We start from the raw sequence: 27,745 nt of genomic DNA, 5'->3' as shown, positions 1-27,745 counted from the left end.
AGCAAATAACAAAAAAAAAAATTCAATTTCATAAAAAAGAAAAAAAAAATCAAGATTCATATAAAAGCAAAAGACAAATGAACAGAAAGCAAGTTAATTTCAAGTATAACTTACTCATAAAATAACTACACGGCATTAAATATTCTCATTATACATTTTAAATTATTTATAAAATATATTTTGGCATATATGTTTTTTTGTTATTTTCGTGTTTGTGTAACAAACGCTACCATAGCTTCAGTTGAACACCAATGTTTATTTGTTTTTTTTCCTTTTGAAACAAAACATTAAAGGGATTGTCACATAACAACAGGTTATTAAAAATTATAATAGTAAACCCTATACAGAGTTTCACATAGCAAGACATGAGTGACGATCCCTTCTATCCTAGCCCCATAGTCAAAAGTCAAAAAAAGTACAAGACCAAAAGCACAAAGCTCTAATTTGTGCTCCACTGGCTACAATCAAGGTTGGGCACAGGAGATTTCAAAAGCAGTAGTCTTTTTATTTGTTTCATACAACTTGTTCTGAACACAAATATCGGTCTGTCCCAGTTCCAGTGTTCAGAGAGGCTTGGCAGGCGGTGCTCCTTTAGCTCAATCGATGATAAAATAAACTTTAGAGACCTCACAGTCTGATGATACCAGGTTGTCCTCAAGGGCAAAGCAAAATGTTTATCTTATAAGTCAGGCATATGAAAATGTGACTGACTGTTGTTCATGCTCCTGAATGCACCATGAAGGAGCAAATGATCAACAAGTGTTTGGATGAATCCTGCGTAAGTATCTGTGGTTGTTTATTACAGTGTCAAAACTCACTATCAAAGGAATAAAGAGCGATTTTAGCAGCTAAAACTTACTGCAAAACCAAAGAAGGCAAATGTCAGTTTTTTCATATAAAAGTGGTTGAAAAGGCATAACTGTACGTAGGAATTGGCACCGCATGTGTCCAAACATGTAGTGTCCTGCTTTGGCTCAAGGGCGGGGGGAGCTCCACTGGCCGCATCCATGCAGTCAACAGTATCCTGCCTGTTTACTCAACGCTGACAGAAAGGAGAATTAACAAAAGCAAACAAGTAAAAAGTACTGCGACTACAAAGCCACATCCACTACCTGGTCTTGAGCACACAACTAACTGCAGCATACTACAGTTCATCATCATCAGCCCAAGCCGGATCTGGAGTTTTGGATTCTGCAAATTGGTGTGTCTTTACACTTCCATAGCCTGGCTGTGTACACACAGCTATTGCGGGGTAAATATATATATGTGAGTTTACACTGTATATGTGTGTGCATGTTGGAGTGTCGTCAAGATGCTTGCTAAAGTACAATGTCCTTTAGGCGCTTGCTACTTGGGGACTCTTTGTCTCGGCCGTCATGCAGGAGTGTGTTGATCTCCCTGACAGCCGGCTCACTGTCCTTTCCTTCAGGCTGTCGCAGCAGACTGTGGTTTGCAATTCGCTCTGCATCGCGACATTTCAGTGTATTGTAGGAAGATGATGCCTTGGACACCGGGCTTTTCAGATGCACGGGAGAAGTAATGGGGCTGGCAGCCTCACGCCCATTGCCAGCTTCACGAACAGCCCCTCCGTTGGCCTTAGGACTGCACACTTGTGACTCCTGAGTCCGCTTCCCTTTTATCTCTCCCCGTTCAACATCATCTGGCCCATCCTTGCCAAAGGTGGCAAAAGTCCTCTTGATTGTGCCGTCCTCATAGTGCGGCACCTCAACAGTGGTAGCTTCGATGGAGAGGGCGATGACGTTACGTGCGTGCTCGGGTGACTTGGCACGTGCAGGGACAGAAACCCGAGGCATCCAGCAGCGATCAGAGTGGCCTAGGATGCGGCACTCGTCCTGGCAGTGAAAGCCCTCTCCAGGATCTGTAGACAAAGAAAAAAAAAGTTTGTTGGATTAGTCTACATTTCGACAACCTTTTTTATGATAGTTTACATAATTCTTATGCTTTTGCTCAAATCATTCATCAGGTAGGTAATTACGCATCACAGCCCATCTACCAGAGATAGATAATAAAACCAAGAAAGAAAGATTTTGAATTTTTGTATTTACTACATGCAGAGGGTAATTATGAAGTACCCCCTCTCTTCTAACCATCAAAAGTTACTCAGCAGATAATGCAAGTTCACTTTTATCAGGAAGTTTATCTGAGTCACTGATTCCCTGCCATACTTTCTAAGAGCAGTAGTTTATTTCTTTGGACAAAGATAAAGAACTAAATAATTCCAGCACAGCTTAAATAAAAAATGGACCCTAAAAAGCTTGAATAACATGTTACAAAAGCTCAATTAAAAAAAAATTATGTCGACTTTTACAGAAACCAATCATGTCCTTTTCTGTTGTATGTGTGGAATGTTCACACACACACACACACACACACACACACATATATATATATATATATATATATATATATATATGTATATATATATATCTTTTCAACCTCCAGATGTATTTTTGCTAACACTTCATTTTATGTATCATTACCAAATGATAGATAAAAGGAAGGTTTAAACAGTGCAATGAGATATCCCACAGAAAGACACCAGACAAGTTGTACCATCGCTGCCTGGTTCATATCTCTTCCTCGCTCTCTGTCTCTGTCATCTGGCGCCGAGTTATAAATATGTAATGATGTTTAACACTGGAGCAAGAAAAAAAAAAAGTCTGAGTCTGTATAGCTGTGGTGCACTTCGTTGTGTTGGTGGGTACTTCCAAGAGCATTGTGCATCGTTGTTGGAAAAAAGAAAATGCTATGATCACTCATTTAAATTAATATGTTTTTCTTCATAACAATTGAATATCTTGACCATCAAAAAAGGCTCAGCAATGTGGTTTTTATAATCAGAATATCAGAATATTTGACATTTGTGGCAAAAAGTACTTAAACATTTTTAATTAATGACAGTACGACCTTTCATGTTTCAAAATCTCTTTTAGTAGCCATAGTATTTTGTTTCTCCAGCTCTAAGTCTAAAAATGAACCTGACGTGCACATACACTTGACGTATTTCTATGTTCCCCTACTTATTTTTTCACCCACAAGCAACAGCCATCCACCATTTCAAAAGCACAAAATGACAAAAAAGGAATTGTGAGAGACGGATTGCCATCGACCCAAATGCATATGTTTACATCGGGCAATCCCAGTTTGAAAGATCACCTAATTAAAATCACTAATGATCTGTTTTTTTCCCTCTTTTTTTCCACACTCGTATGAGACACCTCTGCTAAAGCCCTAGGGATCAATATTTAAAGATCGGAGACAGGCTTTTTCAGGGGCAGATATGTCAGAGCTGTCTCTCATAAAGTATAATCTGATAGTGCTGACAGATAACACTGAAACTAAATGACTGAATAAAGTGCCAAAAGGCGATCAAAGGCTATCTGAGCTCAAATATGTTGGAGTTAAATTCTGGGCAGAAAATAAAAGAACTAGCACCAAGAAGACAAGTCATAAGTGACTTATAGACACTACATTTATTTAAGGATTTCAGACTGAATCAACACACTTTACTAACTTCTTAGGAATAATCTGTAATGTCCAGAGTTACAACTCCATGCATTCCAGTACCAACCAGTTGCTTTACATCCTGAAAAACTGAAACATCCTAAAGTGATGGAACGTTATACATGTGGGAATGTGAAAATTCATGTAAAATCTTGTGTGACTTATTAGGAAAAGCAGATTTTTTCCCAAATTATTAAAAATTTACAAGCATCTTGGTTATGAATGCAATTTCCTCTAAACACTTTGGCTTATTTCTATAGCCCAAAGCATCCTCTGGGGCATGAAAAGCCTTAAGGCACAAAAAAATATACACAAGTTGCACGCTTGCTGCTTAGCAGTGCTTGCATATGCAGTGAAAGACATTTTCTCTCTCTTTCCTTTAGGGGTCTATCAGATGGCAACTGGGTTGTAAATGACATTGTTATGGAAGCCAAGTGCTATTAACACTCACACATCCTGCCTCTGCTTGGAGCTTCATAAAACGCAGATGTTGCTCTGAAAGATCCACAAGAAACTGAGAGAAAATTTAAATAAAAAAAGTGACAGGCCATCGACCTCTGACAAAGCATAATCTCTTCCTATTTCAAGTAAAACGAGCCAAGTGAAATGGAAAGAGATGAATTGGGGGCTTTTACAGCAGCACCAGTACAGAACAGAAGACAGTGAAGTCACCTCCTGCTGAGAATATGTATTTAAAGTCATTATGAAAAGTCAGGAAATAGGCTTGCCTATCAGTAAGAGATTTAAAGTAAAGAGCAAGGCAGGATGTAAGTGGGAACATTCCTGTTTGCAGATTTAACACCTATTAATTACTAAGTGTCTTTCACTAAAAGACAAACGTTGCTTTCCTTTTGCTGTACATTATTCAAGCACTTAATACACATTAGAATCTAATGGTATTGCAACCGAGAAAAAAAAATACTTATAGATACAGCCGTACCTTCAAATTGGAGGTACTACATTTGAAAACAGATTGGTGGACAAAATGTTAGTCCAGCGAAGGAACCGCCACTGCATGCAAGTATAACAAATTATGCCATTTCAAGAGCCCAAGACAATCCCCTTTACTAGCAGCACTACTGTATTTAAAGTGCTCTTCCTGATTGTAGTTAAAAAAAAAAAATAATCCTATGCATCTCCACATTATGGAAAACTACAAATTCTGAGCTGTTTTTGTCTTCCTTTTGGCCTTTGATGCAGATTCAAGCCTCACTCATTCCCACAATCAGGTAAAGGCATCTGCACTTCCAAGTCACAGATCTTTAGCTTCACTGTGGGAATTTCACAACCTTTGTAGCTCAATGCTCACTTTGCCCAAGTGTACTACATATAATGATCCCTTCATATTATTTAGTCTACAGGTACAATTTTCTGCTGCTAATGTGGAAAAAAAGAGAAAACAGTTAAAGAATTGCTACCTGTAAAACTCCTCCAGCTTTTTCTTGTCCTGTATGGCTCACATACGGACACACTCTTGGGAAGCACAGAAGACCCTATTGCAGCTTCCCTCTTTTTCTGGTACCTTGTGATAATAAAACATCCACAATACTCATCCCCAAAGCAAGGTCTGCCTTATTAAGCAGTTCCATATCCCTACTTTAGTCCAAGTATAAATGTGAAGGTAAGTGGTTTGGATAAATGTGTATTTTTTGCCTTTTTGTTCCTTCCTTAATTCAATTTCATTGTCATACTTACTCCTTCGTACTTGACCAAATATTGTCAGATTTTTTCGGCATTTTTTTTTATTATTTCAATTATTTAGAGAGGTAAGCCAAAACCTATAGCGTGTTATTTTGCCGATGACTTTTTAAAGCCAATTTGAGATTTGTGAAAAGTTTATAATTTGATAAAACACAGGATATTTCTTAAAGCTTTTTTGGTTGTAAGATCCCCTTCTATTTAGACTAGCAACAAATTGGCTTTTCAAATCTGGACTTAATGATTCTAAAGTGGTTACAGATTGTGTTAAATATATCTGTTAATTTGTGATAACTTAAAGGAAAAAAATGCATGTTTAGTTTTCTCTAAACAGTTTCATAATCTTGTCTAGGGAGCCCAATATTGTGTCTTCTCTGCAGTTGGTCATCAATACCCTAGTATATAGTCATGTAAAAGGGGATTAGGTAGAGGTAATTGAAGACAGAAGCAGTACTGAATTTGCCTGGAGTCAGATTTGAGTAGCGAATCCTCTTTGTAGATTTCTTTCTTTAATGAGCTGCATAGCCACAAGTGTACAGCATGACACAATTCAGTCATTCTGGTTTTAAGACAGATGAACTCCAAAAAGAATGTGGAACATCTATCTGGTATGATAAATTATTTGGGGAAGAATATCTGCACATTTTCTCTCAACTTTTTCTTTTATAAATTCTGTCTATGCTGACATTTACTATTTGGAAACAAATGTCCTGATTCTGCTAGTCATAAAAACAGTTATACATGTATAAAAAGCCAGAATATTTTTAGGTTTCCCCTTGTAAAGCAGATGTAATAAAAGGAAATAATTTAGAGGAGTTTAAAGCAGATACATTTTCCCTATGGCCTACACAGACAGATACTCTTCATCACACAGAGCTTGTATATTCAGGGATGACAGATTATAAAACAGCAACAGCGATTCATGCCATTGCTTTTTGACCTTTATTTTCTACATTCGAATATGGCTTGGTTTAAATCCAAAAGATCTACACCTTAGGAAAGTACATTAATGTCTCTGAAGGCCCTTTTTAAATTTCCTGAGCACTTTCTCACTCTAATTTTCCCTGCTTTTCTGCTCTCATCACCATATTTGTGAGTATCTTTGACACGGAGACGACTGTTTTCTAATTGCTCTCCATATTAATTTTCCATCCTAGCAGTCACATGGCAAAGATTGATTAAATCTAAATTGTTGCTACAGTGTCTTGATGGAGCCTGTGATTCAAATGCTGATGAAAGTCTCAAAATGAAGGAAAAAAATCTGATAAAGTGGCAGCAACAGCACAGAGGGTGACACTGTGGTTTGTGTTGTAAAAGGTTTGGTCCTGTCTGATCTTTACACTGCGAATGGAGCTTAACAGTCAGAAAGCAGTCTGTCCTGTCTAAGGGCAGTTCTACGGCCAGCTGAGGCTGAAGCCCGGCCAAGCAGCCTCCTACACTACTCACGAGGGAGAGTCCAAGCACTGCTGTCATCCCAGCCAGCCAATTCCGTCTGCAGGCCATAAATCAGCCTGGAGGCTTGGCTCCTTTGGGAGCAGAAAGATGGAGTGTGATGGTCTTGTTTTTACAAACAGTAGAGGGGCACCCTTACTGCGCCACGTAAGCCATCATTCTCTGCACAGCACCTAGTCCCTTCCTTTTCCCTACAGCATCTGGCTCAGCCACATCAAGCTAGCCCCCCTGAAAATCCCCCAGATTCATTCCTCACAGCTCCCTGCAGGCCATTCTTAATACCTCTCCTCCTTCTGTCCTTCTCACCTGTCTAATCAGTGCTGCTAGCTCCCATATATGTAGGTAGTTAAATGAACCCCTCATAAAAAAAAAAAATGTCAATTTTTTTAGTACCTCAACCAAAGGAATTGCATACTCTCAGTCAAATATAAATGCTGAGAATGCCAAACACACAGAGTGAGCATCATAGCCTTAGAGATGCACCAATTTATATGAGCTGGTGAATGGAAGCGACCGAACATTCTCTTAGTCACCTTTTTATACTGACTAGTCAAAGTCTGATCAGCAAATATATTAGGTATCATGCGATCTTTTCTCTCTTCCATGAGTTAATAAATCGATTACATTGCAAAAATGTTAAAAAACTGAACCCAGGCATTTTCTATGGATTTTGTATAAAAAGATGTTTTGATGAGTTGTCCCTTCGTATTTTTGGCATGTAAATAAAAGTCACTGTTTTGTAATCTAGTGAAAGAGATCTGGTTTTTATTTGTTCAACGATGCCAATCACCCATAACCTTCACTTTATAGAGCTTTGTTAAATTTCCCTGGATACGGAAAGAGGGCAGTTTTTCACCTGCTATTTAATTTGAGCAAATCATATTTTTATTCTAAATAAACACTTGGTGAAACTCAGTCCAGCTTATTTATATATCTCCATTTAGTGATGGGAAATCAAAGGCATTTGCAATATAATCACAATTAAAAAAATATATTTCTCAAATTACAGAGGCACTTCGTTTTACTCACATTGCACTTAACAAGAGTAGGACTTCAACCCTTTAGGTGAGCATAACATGCTTAAAGTGGTGTTACCACCATTTATAAAGGAAGAGAAAGATGCAGCAACCCCACAGATCACTGAAATCTATATGAGTGAAACCTGTATGTGTGCAGTTAGCGCAACAGAAAATCAAAATTAAGTTTTAACCACAATATTGGTTGAAAAAAGTTGCAATTTGGACTTATGGAAAAATCATATGCCCTGGCACCAATACACAACACAGGGCATGTTACAGATTAAATTCAATTAAATAACTTAGTTACAATTTCCATTTGCATCAAAAGTAAAGGAATATTTATATATAGAAGCCTTACAAAATGATATTATAAAGTTGCCAAGAATATCTCTAATCAGTGACTCTATAGTTATGCTTGTATAACTAAGAAGGTCAGTGCTTAATTCTTGTTTTTTCCATGACGTTGCAAAGTATCTTTGTACAAACACATCAATAAGAATTATAGGCCATGAACAGTTCATGGCAAATTATGAAAATAGTTTCTTCCAATGCGCGCTCCTGCATGTCCCCAACACCCCCCCGCCTCCTGTTGTTGCTCTTGCTCTTCCAAACCGCAGAGCCAGTGCATTGTGTAACAGCCCCCTGGTATAAAGAATGAATTTCCAAACTGGTGTTGACAAACAATGCACTAGGTTCTAAATTGGTACAAACAGCATCTGCTTAACAGCTGTGTAACAACAGCGAGAAGGAAAAAAAGCATTTGCTACGCTGTTTATAAATCACTATGTCATCGTGGAGCAGTGCTCTGTTCAGGAGCAGGACCACTTGCCAATGGACTGCCGGATGTAGAGGAAACAATGCAAGCAGGTTGTCATGATGACATAGGTGGGTAGATTGGTGTCGGTGCCCTGGCAACAAATCGTATTTTGCGGAGTGGATTCTGTCACCCTTTTGTGCACTTCTCCAATAATGACTCGCTCCTAGGGGTCACATTTCCCCATTAATATTTCTTATCCTGGAAAAACGATTTTCTATGACTTATATCATGGCTTATGAAACACTTGAAGGAGACAGGTTTGCTTTGCTGCGCTTCATTGTTATGTAGACCAGCCAATATTATAATTCATGCCCTTTTTCCTGACATTACATGAGCCAGTGACCATTTAACTCTCTCAACAGGCACTCTAAACTGGATTTAACCCAGGCAGGAAGGCATAAACAGAGAAGCATGGCTGCACAAGGCTAAACTGTGTTAAAGAGGTAGCAGAGAGGTTCTCTCAACAGAGGCTGTGGCACCGACACAATACACGCTGGTGGCCACAGAACACCACAAGGCCTGTGGGGAAGGCTGGTTTCATCTCAACCTGAAAAGAGCCCAACTGTTCAACCGTGCTGCCAATTCAACAACATGCAGAGATTTTGTAGAGAAAACGAAACACTTCCAGCATGAATCCATTATTGGCACAGAAATACTGTATCACAACAATCCAGCAGCAGCACCAGGCCATCCAGGTTTCAAGATGTTGGTATTTGTCTCTAATGACTGTTAATATCTACACTACTTTTATTGTGAAACTTCTTTTGAATTTTCTGGTGGGATGTAGTTTTATAATTGAAAAATATGAGAATGAGGTTAAAATATCCAATAAGAACTTGTTTTAGGTTTTTTTAGTTTTACAAAATAGCGATAAATAGTCATAAGTATAAACTTGCATGTAATTCAAAAGCATTTACACTAAAACCATTGGGGGCTTCATTAAACAGATATACTTACTTGAAGAGTAGAAGAGTAAAAGGGGGATAGTAGCAAATGTAAACCACATATTTAAAAGTATGTAAACTATGCCCAAGTGGCATATTAACCCTAAGGTAAAGTTAACGTTTTAATGCTATTGCAGTATTAGAACAGAATTTATCCATTAAAATAAATGACTTTATATTGCTATTTAAAATAAAAACAATAAATAAAGATATGAAAAAGATTTTTTCTGTTATAAAAGCTTTATCTAAAACAAGTTTTTTTTATTTTTTTATTTATTTGAAGGTCCTGATGGCACAGACTATTTGATCCTATCGCTATTCCTATTTTTAAAGCTATCTTACTATTAAAAAATGACTTAAATTAGTAGTTAATTAGTGTGCTCACTTAAACAGCCTGCAGTGTTAGTGATTTAGTGAGCCATAACTATTTATATTTAAGCATGTTTACAAACAGATGAGTTTGTTTTTCCTGTAAAGGAGGGAAAAGTCTTATACTTTGGTTAACTGACAATCTGATTATAGTTACATTCCTTTCTTTGCTCTAAATATTTGGAAAACTGTATGGAGAAGAATAAGATGTAATTTTTAGGCATTTCAGGAAAAAAACCCTCTTTAAATTATAGCAACCTCATGATGGAAACTTGAGTTGAGATAAAAGAGAAACCCTTTTAAACACTGGCATTTATTTAAAAATGGTTACCAGTTTATGCCTGCTTTATTTTTATTTTTCAAATATATAATCATACATGATTATATATTATAATATCAGTCTTTATAATCTCAAATAGAATGCATGAAAGAGTGTTGTATGCGAGACGTGCAAAAGTTCAGGGGTTGTGAATATATGCATGGCAAAGCACTGCATATCCCTTGCAAATATGTTATGATAATGCTGTGATGATTAACTGAAAATAAAGGATAACCAGCTTTCTTCTCATTTTTCTCAAATACAGCACATTTTACTGAGAGAAGGCTCAGCAGGTGTCTGCTTGTAAACTGGACAATATTGTGAGCCAATACAAGTTCTTTGAGAACAAGAAAAGAACAATCACTGGTGTAATATAGTGATGTATTTCATCGGATAAAATTAATATTTTCAGCTGGAGTGTTTTAAGGAGAGAATTAATTTAACTTGTAAAAAAAATGGAAGATGAGGGAAAATGCAATCAGAGTTCAAATTAAACAGAAACTACAGCTCACCTTGTCTAGATAATTTGATCTTTTTCCAGTCAGAATAAGATTTTATTGGGGAAATATTTTGCAGGGGGGAATCGCTTAAAAACTCTAATGGAATATAAGACCTTACAACATGTTTGTTTGATATTGGGTGTTTTTTTTATTTATTAATTTTTTTTAAGTTTCTCTTGAGTATCATAATTACTAATGGCAAATTTCCAAACAAATGTTTTTAAATAAATGTTAACACACCTTTTTTTTTTTACGATAATACACTTTAAATGAAATATGTATGCACTCTTGGAAATATGCTGCCTTCTCTATTTGAACTTCTTAACACTTTTAAAACAACTAGGATGCAAAATAGCTTATTTACGAAATGCTCCTTAAATGCATTTTTTCCCCTGCTAGCATTTCTCTGGCAGATCTCACTTCCATATATGAACCAGACTACCTGTTTGCCTCCCTGCTTCTGTCTTCCTGTCTCATTCTTTCTGCAGAGCATCGACAGAGGACAACTTTAAACACACTGGAACAAATGCAGTATTCTGTGTTTAAGCTTGACCGAGCTGGCGAGCTAATTTGTTCCGAAACCCATGAGTCTGGGAGAAGCAAGGGGGCAGATGCACAATTTTAAATTACATCCACAAATGGGGCTGGTTGGGGGCGGGGGTGAGTTATAGTGGGGATGAGAAATATAAGACGTGGGTTAAAGACTGCAAGAAATGATGGAAGGGAGTAAGGGATTTTTCAGGTGTGTTGTGTTGACAGAGCCACGAAATATGGACTGCTCATCAGCCTGTCAAACAACACTCTTATAAAAGCACTAAAGATGCTCCAACAATTTCAAGTTGTTTACCTGAAAGCGTCTTAGGTCAGTGTTAAAAAAAGGAGCAAAAACATCAACAATAATGGGATACAAAAAGCACTGTAAGACTGCCATAACGTACAAACCATTAGTCACTGCTAAAGTTGCGATAAGGTTCTGAGAAATCTGTCTGTGCATTTCAGAGATCTCTTAAACCTCGGTTCTAGGTAAATAGTGACAAATATTGTTATAATAGTCAAGGGTGTTTTATTAGATGTGTAAAAAACAGAAGCAGAATAACACAATTGGAAAAATGTTACCCAAAAAAAGTCGCTAATGGCTGTCCTGAAAGTTGCTAGATGACCTAATAGCTGAATTTGCATATTTAGTCATGCTTTGATCCAGCCCTGGGAAAGAGGAATATCAACACTGAGTGGAGTGAAAGTGATTTAAACACTCTAAGTACATTTAAAACAAAAAAATTAACTATATTAAAAAGAATCAAGTTATTTAACATTTCCCTGAAATCTAACTTAGGAGAGAAAACAGAGGCGCACACAGTGAAGGAGGCTGTCTTTGAATTAAATTCAAGAAGGGATCTATTTTAGTGCAAGATTTTCAAAGAAATCCTGCATGCAGTGCTATAGAGGACCTTGTAGGAGCCCTTGATGAAGACACAGATCTCAGAGGGACCAGTGCCTTCACATTTATTTCTGTTTGACGGTTTTCTGCTGAATCTGACCACTGTCTTTGCTTTGGAGAAGGGAGCGGTTCACCCACTCACTGCTCGCTGAAGCCAGTATAAGTAGAACTGGTCACTAAAGTCTGCAACATCACAAAAAACTTTGCTAAACTAGTCGCTCGTTCTATTTTCCAAAAAAAAGTCGTTAAACAGGCTTAACAAGTCCCTAAATATTGCGACAAAGTCACAAATATTAAATATGCCTTTGTTGTGTTTGTTTTTTTAAGTGGTTCCAATCTCAGTCTTCAAGTACCTCTGCCATGTTTTAAATGTGTTACTGTTCCAGCACGCCTGATTCAAATGACTACAAGACCTTCTCAGGAGCCTTCAGGTGTGGACAAGCCTTTAAATCACAAACTTATTGAAGTCAGTTGTGTGGCAGCAGGGAGACATTGAAAACATGCTGGAGAATTTACTGAAAAAGCACAGTTGGGAACCACTTAATAATAAAAACAGATAGTTGTAAATATTTTTTTTTTGTATCAAAAAAGATATTCATTGTTCAGTTATCACCTCCTGTTTGGTTCCGTAGAATCTTTGGACATACTGATCAAATCTACCTTTTGCTGGTAGATCATTTACACGGGAGTTGCATAATCATAGTAAAACTTTGTTGTAATTATGAAATAATTATTTTGAATATGTCACTTGTGAAAGCAGGTACTGAAAGTTCCCAATAGGCTTTGAATGGTTACATCTTCGATACAAAATATCAATTAGCAATCAGTCACTTCATGTACCTCAAACACTGGGATGAAAAGCAAATAAAGTTGTTACAGAAAAAACAGTGAATGCTTAAGGTAACCAGCACACAGTTCTATATTCACACAGCTACCGCAAAGAAACATGTCACATAATTAGCTTTTTCTCCTAACAAGTACATTTAGCTGTGTAAAATAACAGTGCCTCTTCACCATTTATTGGTGTACAAACTAGTTATTACACACTCCAAAGGTTAACTAATATCTAATTAATTCACCTCCTGATGTGACCCACTGTTTTGCCAAAAGTAGATACCTCTCATACGTAACATAATATGTCTTTTCAGCTTTTACTTTACCAGGACTCTCCGTTTTATGTTGTTATTTAAAAAAAACTATCAGCATGGTGCATACTTTCTCTCGTGTCTTTTCCCTCTTATGTCCTCTTTTAAAAAGTTTCACTTGTTTTGTAACAAAGCGATCCCTGGAAATGGGACACTGAAAAACGTTGACATGGAGGGTACAGAGTTGGACAGGCAGGTAAAGGCTCTTTACAGTTACACAAAGAGGGCCTTGGGAAACGATCATGGGCTGAACAAACAGCCCCATTGTTTCTCACCGAACAACACAAACGGCGTCACTTAGGGATAAGAGGCAGATAAAAGAAAATAAAGAGCTACAGCGAGACACCCCCATTGCGTGTAGATACATTCGATTTATACCTACTGGGTCTAACTCCTTCCAGCTCTCTTCCTGCTTCATTGTCACAAAGGATGACCTGTTTAGAAATCTTTGGAGGCTTGCTTATTCCATCCCATGTCTCTCTATTATCTGCCACAGTGAGGTCGGCACCATGATGCCACTTAATATAACACAGTCAGAACCAATGTCCACAGCATTAGCCACCCACCAGCAACCTCCACAATATATATAGAAGCTTGTCGGGAGAAAAGGCTGCAGTGGGTTACGTAAAACACACAGATTAAAACAGAGGTGGGAGAGTGGTCTAAAGAAAAGAAGGAGGAACTAATAGGCACATCTTTCCTTATTTGAGGGACATGACTATAGCTTACATAAAAATTGTGGCTTGGGCCTGACACAGAGATAGTAATTGGATTTCTCAGGCCCTGTGCCCACTCATGATAACATGTTGAGCTGTGACATGAAAAGTTCTTATGTGTGGCGAGGGAGCAAGGTGCAGCAGAGTGGAAGTGACAGGTGTCAAAGATCCAATTCCCTTGCTCTTCTTGATTCTCTAGTTCCTTTTCTTAGGATACAGTCGAGGAACAGCCTGCCACACAGTAAAGCCTGGCACCAGGCTTGACATTCAGTTGCAAATCTGACTGAGTTAAAGATATGCAGAGTGCAGCAGGGGAGGCAGCAGAAGGGGCGCCTGAGCCTATTGTGGATATAAAGGGTCACGGCCCTGATTGCCAGGTTTATTTACAGTACATTTTGATGCTAATAGGAGCTGAACACAGAGGGAGCTTAAGAGAGCAAACAGAGCCCCCTGCTGCAGACCTCTAAGATGATGGGTGGGGGTACGTGGAGTCTGCATGGACACAGTCCCCTGCCTGTCCTCTCCAAGCATTCTGGCCTCATCTTTAACGAGAGCTGCATGAGAAGAGGCACATCATTAAAAAGAGCCATTCTGAGGTTTTCCTGTCTGCTATTAAACTTAACAACCTGCCTCTCTCATTACGTTTCTTCCTCCCTTTTAGAAATGGGTGGGTGCAGGTTTTAAAACATACAGCATGCTGTCAGGAAATAATTCTGTCACTCATTCAATCCTACCCAAAAGAATGCTGGAATTCAAAAGTATTCAATATAAAAGCGCTTGCTACAGATGGTGCTAGATTTTCATGTTTAACACTAAACTGTTTTTACTTATGAGCTTAATTGGATCAAATAATTAGGTTAATGTCCATGAAGACATCTGTAGCCTAAAGGAAACATCATATTAGCAGCACAACTAAAAACAAAGGGCCTTTGAGGATGTCTCCCTTTTAATGGTAATGCATTTTCTATAATTTGATTATCCACCACCGGCAGCTATGCCACAATGTAGAGAAACACACCCCTAGATCCTGTTCTGCTCTTGACCTTTATCTGAAATTAACTAATTCCAAACAGGCAGATTACAGCATGTCCTCAGTACGGTAATTCAGGCCAACTTATAGTGTTCAAGCTGTGCACATTTGGGTCTTGATGTTTATTCACCAACAAGACACAACTGAGCTTAGTAACAATTAGGGTTTATTTAACCTACATTAGATAGGGGTTGGTATGAGATTCCAATTGTATGATAGAGTAATATACATGGTTTTAGGTGCTTGTAGGAAAACTTAAAACATATGTAGCTAATAATGTTCATTGTACAATTGCCTGTCGACTCTCAGCTAACAAAAATATTCATAGTTAGTCAGAATACCTGCCCAAGTAGCCAGCCTGCATTACGCTGTCTAACAGACATGCTACCTTTAGCTTGAAAAATAAAAATTATGACCTTTTGCAGTTGCAGTTATTTCCAAACCATGATTGCCTTTGTTTGGCAAACAAAACAATTTCCAAAAAGCTACATTTGATTTTTTCTTGAAAGTCAAGGAAGAGCGTGGTAGCTGTGTTTCAACCAGCATGATGAAACAGGTGTGCGAACATTAAGCCAGAAAATGTTTGTGGTTTTAAAAAATGAAACGCTTTTAAACTTTTGTATTAAAAAAAAAAAAAAAACTGTCCTACAGCTACTTCACATTAGTTCCCTGAAAGTTAGCATATTGGGTTAGGGATGAAAGACAAAAAAAGGGTCTTTATAATAAAGAGCTGTTGAGAGACGAAATGCAGAGATGTTTTGAGTGGAAACTGCTGAGGAGGGAGAAGGGCATGGGGGCTATCTGAGTCCTGACATATACCAGAGGGTCCTTCCTCTCTGTTCCTATGCCCTCAGTCACTCATCAATAGTTTATTATGTGGGTCACTGGCAGCCAGAAGGTGCCTCCCACTCCTGAGACCGACTCAAAATGCTGAATTACAGCATACTGAGCTCATCTCTGCAAGGTCATATAGGGGACAGAGCAAGGAACACTGACACTAATTGGTGAATGAAAGATAGTAATGATGGAGGTGGTTTGTACGACTTCTCTTTAACCTCTGTTTAACTTCTGCAGAGCCCAAATCCAACAAGCACATTCTGTCATGCGTTAGATTTACAATATGTCTAAGAAAGGGACGCTGTATCTTAATGGCCATAAAATGTTGTGCGCTAAATCACTCTTACTGAATATACATGAGAAGAGGAGAATATGGAAATATTACAGCTCTTTGCCTGAGGTAGTAACCTTTTGTTGCCACAACTGAAAAGGACGATGTACCTTTACATATTTCTGCTTCATATTCCATTTGAGTAATAATGTTGTCAGCAGAAGCAAGGTGAAGAGAGCCAAAACACTTAAAATAAGACAAAGAAATTAGGTTATATCAAACAATGAAAATCTTACCTGGACATAAGAGGAGGGAAGTAAAGGAAGTATTTTTCCCACCAAAAGGAAGTACTAAGAGTTAAAGAGACAAATACACTATATGCCACAGCAAAGACTCCCCACCCCCCTGCCCCCCATCTTCCTTCCTTATCACAGCTGCAGTGATAAATGTATTTGTATTCCAGAAAGAAAACTGCAAGCTGCAATGTACTTCTTAAAAGACAGCTGATTCCCTCCTTTCTTGAAACAGAGCTGAGTATTTTTAATCTTGCCATTCATAAGAAAAGAGCAAGACACTATAAAACAAATTCCCTGTACCAAGCTGCACAATGCTGAGAAAACCTCTTCCCTGCATCTTTGTGCGTTGTGCAGCTATGGATGGGCTCCAGTTAGTGCAGCGTTACCTTGTGCAACGGCATGCTGTTTGTACTGAACCCAAAATATTGGTCCATCCTTAATCCAAACCGTGTAGCAATAGTTCCACTATGACGGCTCCTAAATGGGTGTCAGCTCTACAGGTAATGGAGCTGATTATAGCTATCTGGGCTGTGGGCCAGCTGCCATACTTTGCCCTGCCTGGAGGAAGCTCAGGCCGCCTGGTGTCTGATATCCTGGGATCCCTGTAATACAAGCTTCTCCTTGGCAGGCCCACTTCAGGCCGCACACCAGAGCTCCTTGGAGGAACTCTATGAGTATAGTATGTCCTCATCAAGCTGTTTACTCCACAATGTAGTAGTCTTCAGTCCTGCCATTTAATCAACATGGCTGTGGTAAGGGATGCTCTGGTAAGGGAATGTTATTGGTTCAGAATGGTAATAGAAAATGTTGACCTCAAAACGCAACACAGTTTTATTAGCTCAATAAAAAATATACACATGGATTGCATTTCTGCCAATAAAAGAACATCAGGTTATCAGTATGTGATGATTCTTCCCTCTAGTGCCATGTTTTTCATTTATTCAGTTGAAATACTGCTCAAACAATAGCACCTGAGGATCAAGCCAGAGCCATGTTGATTAAACCTGGATATAGTGCAGCATGATGCTTTAAAAAGAATAGTGCTTAATTCAAGACTAGAATATCTTTCTGTAAGATCTGTGCTCACACAATCAACGCAATGGCTATGTTATCAGTGTGCCATATATATAAAAACAATGAGCAAACTGAAGTTGACTCAGAGCTTTAATAAAAAAAACTCTCAAACTATTTGTTATCAGGATATTTAGGATGTGCATTCATTTAAGACCTTTTGTAGCTAAATGTGATGAGCAAAAATCATCACATCATCTAGAACTGCGAGGTCATTAACATCGGAGCCAACGATTTTGAATATTATAACAGGGCAGGTAACGATTAAATGTAGAGTGAATTTTATTTCCTTATTAAAGTGGTTTTTATGACAAAATAGAGGATTTTAATTTTACTATATGCCACACGTGATAATATTTTAGTAAAAACTTGAAAATTAATTGAATTAATAAAATAAATGACCTAATCCCAATGAATTATGTAATGAACAATTTAAGATTTTGAGTCAATTTAACAATTTCAATTTAATTTACTGAAGAAAAGCAGTTGATTGATTAATGTATGGAAGAGGATGGCAACAACTTTTTTTCTCCCGGCCAGTCAGTGGTACACTCTCTTCCACCCACTCTTATTCTGTATCGTTTGCCAGCTGACTGCCACATCTGCTTATGTGAATGGTTTTGCTTCTTTTTTTTTAATGGCTTAAATCTGTGAAATGTAACACTAAGAAGAAACAATTTTTCACCTCAATCGCAGAGCTACTAGGACTGGTGCCAAATCTTCAGTGAAGAAAGTCGTTACTGCCTATATCCTTAAAGTCACTAGAATTCTCTAAAAGATGTCATCACCTAAGTTGCATCTCTATGATATTGCATTGATCCGGCCAACAGGAGAGAGAAATATCAACATCAGAAAAACAAAGCGATTAAAAACACCCAAAAGTAAAGAAGAACTCCATAATATAATTTGAGGTATTCATACATATTTTACCTGAACCAACACTACATTAATCAATCTTTTTATTGTATAGACTTAAAAACTGTTAGCAGAGGGACACAGAGTAGATGAGGATGTCTTGCAGGGAGGGACCTATCCTAACAGTTTCAATGAAAACATTACGTCTAATACTCTAGGATGACATCACTCTCCTTTCTTCCTTATTAACAAAAATACAACTGGCATTTACAAAAAAGAACATAAACTCTGTGCAACTGATGTTATCATTCTCTTTGGAAATAGTGTCTCTAAATCTGAATAAAGGTGAATTTCAACACAGTGGATCTCCACAGTGAATAAACGCTATTATTACTAAACCTACCCTACTACTATTTTTTCAAGAAACAGTAGTTTCCTTTTCTTCTGCATATTTTTTTTCCAGTTGTCATGAGCATGTATGTAGAAGCCTACATAACACTTTGGTATAAAATCTGTAAATGAAGAATGACACTTTTGAGGATTCTTAGCTAATGCATGGCTGTAATAAATTGACGGCACATGATGAAAAGACAGTGGCACTGCGAGGTAAATTTGGTTCCGATTAGAACCGCCTGTCATCAGCAAAATGTTTATATTAGACTGGTGGCACTAAAACACAAAATTGAATCAGTGATTGCAAAAAAAACTAAAATGAAACACATTTACATAAAGGTCACATAGATATATATGGCATATATGCATATCAAAATTAAGTTTTTATTTTCTAAAACAATTGCACTTTTTTGTATGTCTATCATCCAAGCTGATAGTATAAAACTGGTGAAAGATGAGGTGTAGTTTTCTTAGCACATGTGTAGAGTGCAGACAGAGGAGAAAACTATGGTAACAGCTTTCCTGTAACTGGTAAGCAACTTGAAATTCACGGTGTGACAATATTTTTTTATTGGGATACAGGCCTGCATTCAAACAGATGAGACAGAGATTTAACTAAAAAAAGAAAGGTCCACATTTATTTGCTTTCTCAAAACCATAGACCAGGCTTGTCCAAAGTCAATCCTCAAGGGCTGCTGTCCTGCAGGTTTTAGAGGTTTCTCTCCTTCAACACAGCTGATTCTGATAATCGCAGTTCAGCAAAAGCCTGGTAATCAGCTATCAATGGAAATTTGCTGTGCTGCAGCAGAGAAACCTCTAAAACCTGCAGGACAGCGGCCCTCAAGGACCGACTTTGGACATGTTTGCCATACACTGTAAAAATCTGTTTAAGTTTCACTCGTCCATATATTGTTGTTTTACTACAAAAGCAAACAAACAAAAAAGTTAGACTGTTTCAGTTTAGGCTGGATCTTTATAAGTAGTCCTGATTTTAAACTAGATACAATTAAATTTGCCCACACATAAAAATAATCAAGTTTAGAATGAGCCACAATTAGTTAAGCCTTAATAAATGGAGATGTCATACACCTTCACTTTTTAAGTTCAGTTTATGTCTATGTTGTCTATGTATACTTTCAAAGAAGAGATATTGAATGCAGCCTTGACTCTCAAAAAAATGTCAAATAGCACCTTAGCTCAGCTTGGGAAACTCTACCTTCCTTAGCTGCAAAAAGGTTAGCAACAAATAGTCTACCAGCAATGTTGCTAGATAAACTATTGAATGTATCTTAAGCCTCTTCAGTGCAATTAAGTGTGCAATATTTTAGATTTAAAAATCCAATACAGCCTAGTACTACTATTACTTTAGCATCACTAACAGCTAAGAGTTTTGCATGGATAACTAAGAAATAACCAGGAACATGATTGTTATATTTTTAGTAACTTTTATGTGAAAGGATACACTTTAGCAAGGATTTGGAATAAAAAAGGATACAAACACCAACCATAGAGGTCTGGGCATGAAATAATTTCAGACTGTGTTTTAAATTCAAGCAAGAAAAATCATTATAAGAGATTGCTTCAGCATGTCAAGAAGGAGGTGGTGCATTCAGTAGTTGCTGCATGGCCCCTGGATATTCTAAATAATAATGTGTGCTAGAATTGCATAGGGCATGTTTGTTGTCTAGAAAATGCAAACGAACATCAACAGGTGTCTTGTTTTCTAGGCATTGTTCTAATGTAACAAAGTGCATTTGAAATAGACACAAACCAAACCAACAGGGCGTTGTGATTTTAGCACTTTTACAACAGCCCCTGCAGCTTTGCTTTACCCCATGTTCATAGTTACTGCTTGCTTTGAATTACAATGGGTAGCAGGTTTTGTCCAAGCTGCAACCTTAAAGATGTTGCCATGGTGGCACACATAGGTGCAGCAGCTTCTTCAGCTCCAGGGATTAAGCATTTTAATTTCTTTAAAGCTGGTTTAGGCACTAGTTCAGTGCTAAATTTATGGCTCAAAGCTCAAATACATCTTAACCAAAGGGATGGCCATTAGGGACAGTTCAGTTTTCAATATATTACTTAGGTTGAAATCAGCACTGGGTGGACAACAGCGCCTGAGGACAATAGACTTTCGCAGCAGATTGAGATAAGCAATGGTCACGAGGAAGTGCCTGAAGACAGGAGCGGCTGGATACATTGGCCTAGCTAAAGAGCAGGAAAAAAAAAACAATTCCAACTCTCCTTCTTGCCAAAGTCTGGTCACTGATAATAAAGTGGTCTTGTTACTAGGAATGTCCAGATACAACCTTTTAAATTTCTGATACGAATAGGCTGATACCGACATTGAGCTGATGCAATATTAGCATGGATCATGCCAGCTTTATAGTGTAGTATAATAGGAATGTCTTGATCTAAGTAATGTCACTAAAACAGGGATTGAAAAAATTACAGATTATATGAATACACCGGACCCATGTTAAATTAACAGATGAGTGCACAAAAATATCTGAGATTTCAGATACCATTTTAAATAAATCCAATATAGGTTTTTGCCTAATATCAGACCGATAGCCGATATTGATTTCGGATCGAGACCTCGCTACATGCTTACACATGAGGCTGAGTGTTTCAACATCGATTAAGAATTATGATGTTTGTTGCCTAACAGACACCTGGCTTAGCAGTAACAGTTATTCAGAGCAGACAACAACCATTGGTCAGAAGAATTTTGTAATGTCATGAATGGCAGTGAAGAATCTGGAGTTGTTCTACGTTGTTGCGGGAGACTTTAATCATGTTAAACTGATGGACAGAGTTTACAATTATGTCACCTTTCCCTGTGGCAACACTTCTGAATGCGTACAATAACAAACACAGTGTGTGGAGACCTCTTCATCTCCCCATCTTGACATCTCCTACCACATCTCTATCCTTATGGTGCCAGTATATCGATTGCTGATCAGACAGATTAGGCCAACTAAGAAAATAGTGACTGTGTAGCCCATGGATGAACTATTGTGTGGCCAGTAGGATGCACTACAGGACTGTTTTGGCCCACAGATTGGCAAGTCTTCAGCAAGGCATGCACATATAAGGAAGAGGTGGACCTGGAGGAATACAACTCTTCCTTTCTCGGCTTTATCCCCAAATGTGCTAATGATATCGCCACAACAATGTGTTATCGGAATTACAAACCCTGGCTGACTGCTGAGGTATGAGCTCTGCTAGAAGCTAAGGATGATGTGTTCAGGACATGTTAGACAACAGCACTTAAGAGACAAGGAAAACACTGACTGCAGGCAATGCGAAGGCCAAAGCCACTTACCCCCAGAACATCCAGGGTCGGTTCATCAGTAATGACTGATAATGCATGTGACATGGCATCAAATACATCAAATGATACAACATCAGAGATGCAAAAGGCCTAGGTCCACCTTGAGGATCTGAACCCCAGTATCAGACTTATGTCGCAACCGGGTGACACACCCTTTGTGTGGCACAGTAGACATGAGGAAAACCCTCCAGCAAATCAACCCTCAAAAGTTTTCAGGCCCCAACACCTTTTTTTTCCAGATTTTATTGTCATCACACTGTGACAAGTACAGCGCAGTGGGTTGTCATTGTGGTGCACCTGGGGAGCAGTGTGTTAAGGGTCTTTGCTCAGGGAGCTAGAGTGGCAGTCTGTGGGAGTGGGGCTTGAACTCAGAACCTCTGGATTCCAAATGCAATGCCCTAACCACTAGGCCGCCACTTTCCAGTGCAGGTATAAAGGGACTGTGCAAGAGCTGTCCAACATGTTGCCGGACATCTTTGACATCTCACTGTTACTGGCACCTCTCTCAACCTACTTCAAGTTTGCCACCAATGTCTCTGTCCCAAAGTGCTGAATGACTACCAACATATTGCCTTAACATCAGCAGTCGTGAATTACTGTGAGAGGATAATTATGACCACATCAGGGACACAATTGGATTCACTGTTAACCCACACTAATACGAATAAAGTAGGAACCAATCCACTGCAGATGCCGTCTCATCAGTGGACCACAGCCCTCACCGACCTAGATAGCAGTAATTTTTACATCCCTCTGCTCTTCATGAATTTCTCCTCTGCCTTCAACACCATCAACCCAAAGACCTTGCTAGGAAAGTATACCTCTCTCGGAGTCTCCCACACAGTCGAACTGGGTCCTGGACTTCCCGTCAACAGACCTCTGACTGACAGGATCAACAACACCATCTCCTCCTCCATTACCCTCAGCACTAACTTGCCCTAGGGCTGCCCTAGGCCCCCCTCTGCTTTACTCTGCTGACATATAATGGCTAAGCAAGACACCCCAGCTTTCATATGGTCTGCAGATGACACATCAGTAGTGGGACACATCACAAACAATGAGTCCAAATACAGAGACAAGGTTGAACACTCATTGTGGTGGTCTAGTGGTCTGAGGTGGTTTCCTCTACCTCGGACCTCTACATATCAACATGCAGAGGGAGGGTGCTCTGCATTATGAAGGACTGCATCCATCCTTCACATAGACTGTTCCATCCTCTTCCCTCATGGAGGCAGCTGAGGAGCATCCAAAGCGGGACCACTAGGCTCAGAAACAGTTTCTATCCTGAGGTGGTTAGACTACTAAACTATCGTTGAACTTAATTGAGCTCTGTCTAATTCTCTTTCTTTTCTTAGATATTAAGGTTTAGTAAGCGATATAGTAAGGTTAAGGAAATGTCACATGAGTCCACATTTTAAGCACAAATATACAACTGTAAACCAACCTGTGCTTTGGCATGACAATAAAAACTTCTTAAGTCTTTGAATTATATACACAGTGCAGTGCAGTTTGAAAAATGTTGCTACCTTGATTCATCAAACAAGCACCAGAATCAATCAGGACTACAAAAGGCAAGCAGACTGGAGACAATGTTCTAGCTCTCCTTTTTGAATTTCACTCTTCTCCTCCCCTTTAACCCAATATATTCCTTTCTTTACCTTTCTCTCTGTGCCTCATTCTTTTCCAAACCATTTCTGATTAACCTTTATAGATGTGCACCTGCATGCTCACATATGCTCCTCAGTATGTTGTATACACACACAATCAGATGGATTTAAAATTCAGGTACTCTCTCCTTCTCTCTTTAATACACACTCGGTCCCCATCAACTTCTGCACATTACCTGTTCTTAATCTCCTTCCCTCTGACTGGGATCATCCTGATCCCCCTGTTTTCCCATCTGCTCCTGATTGGGACCCAGCTTGGCAAGGTGTTCAACAAACAACTGCGATTCTCTTGGTTTCTGCAGAGATTATTAACACACCTAGCATGCCACAGCGTCATGAATAAGCAATGGAGATCCGGAACCCTATTTTCTGTCTCTCTCTGTGTTTCCATGCTCTCCTCTAAGTCTCTGTCTCTTTTTGCCCTGTCTCGTGAACTGAATGCCAGGATTGTGTAGAAAATGAGCTGTCAGTGGAGGGCCTGCAACAAGATACATCAGGCTCATTGTGAGCTCTAGTAAATAATGAACTATTCCAATTTCTCTCTCTGATATGTTCAATAAGCTATCCATAACAAGTGCTAAGAGATAAGCAGTCTCCTCTTGAGCTGATTAAATACACTCAGTTCATTCAGGCAGTGGTTCAGCCAGTCATTATGGTATTTTAACATTACTACATGTTTTCCATTTTGACAGAAAATGAAGACCTTTTGTGTGTAGTTTGAGTCTGTAAACACCAAGGCTTTTGGCAGATTTGAACAGTTCTACGTTTTATAGATTTCCCCATACATTCTGCAGCAATATTTATAAGCTAAAACCTCTTACAAAATGGTGCTTCTAACTTTTCATTATGCTGTGTCACACTGAAAATGTCTTTACTTTTACCTGCTAGAGGGATCTTGCTGTTCTGACAACCAATGACTTAGTTGTAATGTCTTTTAATCTCTTAGTTGATCATAGTCTACTGTACCAAAATGTGGCTATAGTAGTCCACTCAATACCTAATAATAAATAAGGAAGATGTTTTTTTTTTTCATTTGAATTGGTCTCATAGTTTGTCTGAATTAATAAAAATCTACAGAAAATTTTAAAGCCAAATTTAACAGGAACATGGTACAATCAAATAACATGTTGAATTTAAAATTATGCAAAATTGTATGAAATTTTATCTCTTTAGTTAAAGAGAATGGTTGACTAAAAAGCCAGAGTGTAAATTATATAAATATTCATGAATATACATATAATATATATTTAAACCTTTATGTATGAAATTGTTTGTTTACTTTTTTCTCCAAGCTCTGGTCCTCTACAAGAGGCCTGGGAGTTTGAGGGTTCTGAGCAGTATCTTTGCTCTATCCTAGAACTGCACTTCTCTGGACCCAGATGTCTGATGTATTTCCAGGGATCTGCTCTAACCAATCCTCAGGTTTGGGGGTCACTTGGCTCAGTCACTCTCTCCTTTCTTTGGAGGTTTTTGCCATTTTGACCTAGGGGTTTCCAGCCCATACACTGCACAGACGTTCCTGTACACTATTCCAATCACTTGGTTATGGCGCTCCATGTAAGCTTTCCCTGCTAGCATCTTACACCCTGCTGTTATGTGCTTTATTGTCTCAGGGGCCTCTTTGCACAGTCTGCACCTGTGGTCTTCACTGGTGTGGTAGATCTAGGCCTCTATTGCTCTGGAGCTCAGGGCCTGCTCCTGTGCAGCCATGATGAGTGCCTCTGTGCTGTCCTTCATTCCAGCTTTGTCTAGTCATTGGTAGGATATCCACTAATTCGGTTATGCTCCCATGATGATTATTCGGTTATCCTCCCATGATGGAACCTCTAGCACCTCATCTTCTGTTCCCCATTGTCTGAGACATTCACTGAGCACGTCATCTGTTGGAGCCTTGATTTACTTATGGATCTTGGATATTTCATCCTGGATAGTGGCTCTCATGCTCCTTATTTCTCGGTCTCCTTCCTTACGGCTAGCGTGCAGTGTCAGGATGCCCTCCGTGCATGGTTAGGAGCTTTCGTGTCTTAACATCTGTAGCCTGCATCTCATCCTTTGGCAAGCTTATTATTCCTACAGGGTATCTGATTACTGGTAGAGCGCAGCAATTTACTGCCCGGGACTTATTCTTGCCATTGAGCTGGCTACTTGGGACCTGCCTCACTCATTGGAGGTATTTGGCCATAGCTACTTTCCTTGTCCCCTCTTCCAGGTTGCCATTTTCCTGTGGGATTACGAGGTACTTGTAACTGTCCTCAATGCCTGCTATTGTTCCTTCTGGGAGTGAGACCTCCTCTGTGTGGACTACCTTCCCTCTCTTAGTCACCATCCAACCACATTATTGTAGTCTGAGACATCCCGATATCTGTTCTGTAGATCTGGGTGGTATGGATCAGTGAAAAAATAAAAATAAATACATATATATATATATATTGAATAAAAACCAAACTGAAAAACAAATATAACAATATTTACATAATGTTGGTTTAAAGCTGATTAAGTGTATCTGAACCTAGTGCCAGTGCTCATTATTGTTTCCAATAATGTCATCATAAACAGTTTTCTTTTATATGATTTTCAAATTTATTTATTTATTTATTTTTTCTTTGCTTTTGAAAGTAAAGACAAATATCAACCCAAAGGGTGTGAGTAATTTTGAAAAAAGAAAAAAGGCTTAAAGGTGAAATGAAAGCAGAATATCAACAGAAACATAATTTTAGATCATTCACTGAAATGGAAAAAGAGCAGAAAAACCACATTTTCCCCTCTAGTCACATGTGTCATTTTTTACAAGCTGCAAAATCAATATCAGTCTGCTCTGTTTTATTATATTAGGTATAATTTCAATATGACACAGCCAGGCACCTCACAGTATAATAGAATTTCATTCACTGATAAGCACAATAAAAAAATATAAGCCCAGATGGACACGGCTGGGAATTACATTTTATTTCCCTCTCTTTTTTATCCTCACGTCTCTACAACTTGGAGGCAGAAATCTGCATGTCAAGTTGTTCATTACAGACTCCACTACACTTGCTAGCAAGGATGGAGTGTGTTTGCACTCTATCTCCTTTAGTGCCCGTAGTGCACCCAGCTCTTTGTCACTGTCAGCCATTTTACCTACACCGGTTCCCACATTAAATTAGGCATATACAAATCAAAATGGATGGTCCCAGTGTAGAGTTTACAAATAAATCAAATCCTAAAGCACCACAATGCAACACGGGTCTTTTGCCAGGTTTAATGGTTATTGCAATCAAGCATTGTTTTGGAATCAGTTACATCCTCTGGCAAATTCCTGTTTACCTCATAGGAAGGCAGAACCCCTCCCTCTGTGCATCACAGTCAGGGATTTTGTTTCTTTTTCTTTTTTAAATTTCCATCACTAAGACTGCTTAGTAGTATCTCAGCTCATCTCTCAATCTCTGCCTCCCTTGCACACAGACTCTCTCCGCCTCCTCCAGTGTTGTCAGCACAGCCCCGTTCCTGTTGCCTTCCTGATTCTGACACCTGTCAGCATTTTTCGTTAGTAGATCAGAGAACTGCAAACTAAAAATGTTCCCGCACTGAATTTAGGGCAAGTTCGTGGCAGAAACATGTGAGGTGCCTTTACTCTTCCTCTAATTCAACAGGGGGAAAGGAAGGTGCTTGAATGGCACAAAGTTTAGAAGATACTCGTAGGAGGTGTTTGCAGTCTGAATGAATAAGTGAGAGACAGGAAAGAAGAAAAAAAGGTGAAAGTAAGGGAAGGAGGGGCTTAAATCAATTAGGAACAGTGAAACCCTGTGGATCCAGTGATGGAGAAAGGGATTATGAAGAAATGTGCAGCTCACAAAGGGGGCTTCCATTCCTGGGCTCCAGCTTCAGGCACACATCCACAGGGAGCTAACAGATAGATGAGAGATATTCTCCAGAGATGGAGGCCAAGGAATATGTCAGAAATAAAAGAGCTTGGTTCCCCGCTCTGGCTAATTGAGCAGTCTTGGTTCCCTTTTGAGTGTAACAGCCCAAGCTGGACTGAATTTACTTGATGAGCACTCATACAA

General features: G+C 38.7%; 1 protein-coding gene across 8 annotated transcripts in view; it reads right to left on the bottom strand.

Moving 5' to 3' along the window:
* Positions 1-507: 507 nt before the first annotated feature.
* Positions 508-27,745, bottom strand: part of pcdh19 (protocadherin 19) — a 78,732-nt gene continuing 51,494 nt past the window's right edge. For all 8 annotated transcript variants that reach the window (XM_015388545.1, XM_015388555.1, XM_015388581.1 and 5 more), the window contains exon 5: positions 508-1,879. In XM_015388545.1, the coding sequence (XP_015244031.1) occupies positions 1,320-1,879 (560 nt within the window). In that variant the 3' untranslated portion in view covers positions 508-1,319. The remainder of the gene's footprint in view (positions 1,880-27,745) is intronic.

This window comes from Cyprinodon variegatus, unplaced genomic scaffold (assembly GCF_000732505.1).
Source record: "Cyprinodon variegatus isolate N-32 unplaced genomic scaffold, C_variegatus-1.0 Scaffold19, whole genome shotgun sequence".
NCBI classification, from domain to species: Eukaryota; Metazoa; Chordata; class Actinopteri; order Cyprinodontiformes; family Cyprinodontidae; genus Cyprinodon; species Cyprinodon variegatus.
This window is presented reverse-complemented; position numbering and strand designations above follow the sequence as displayed.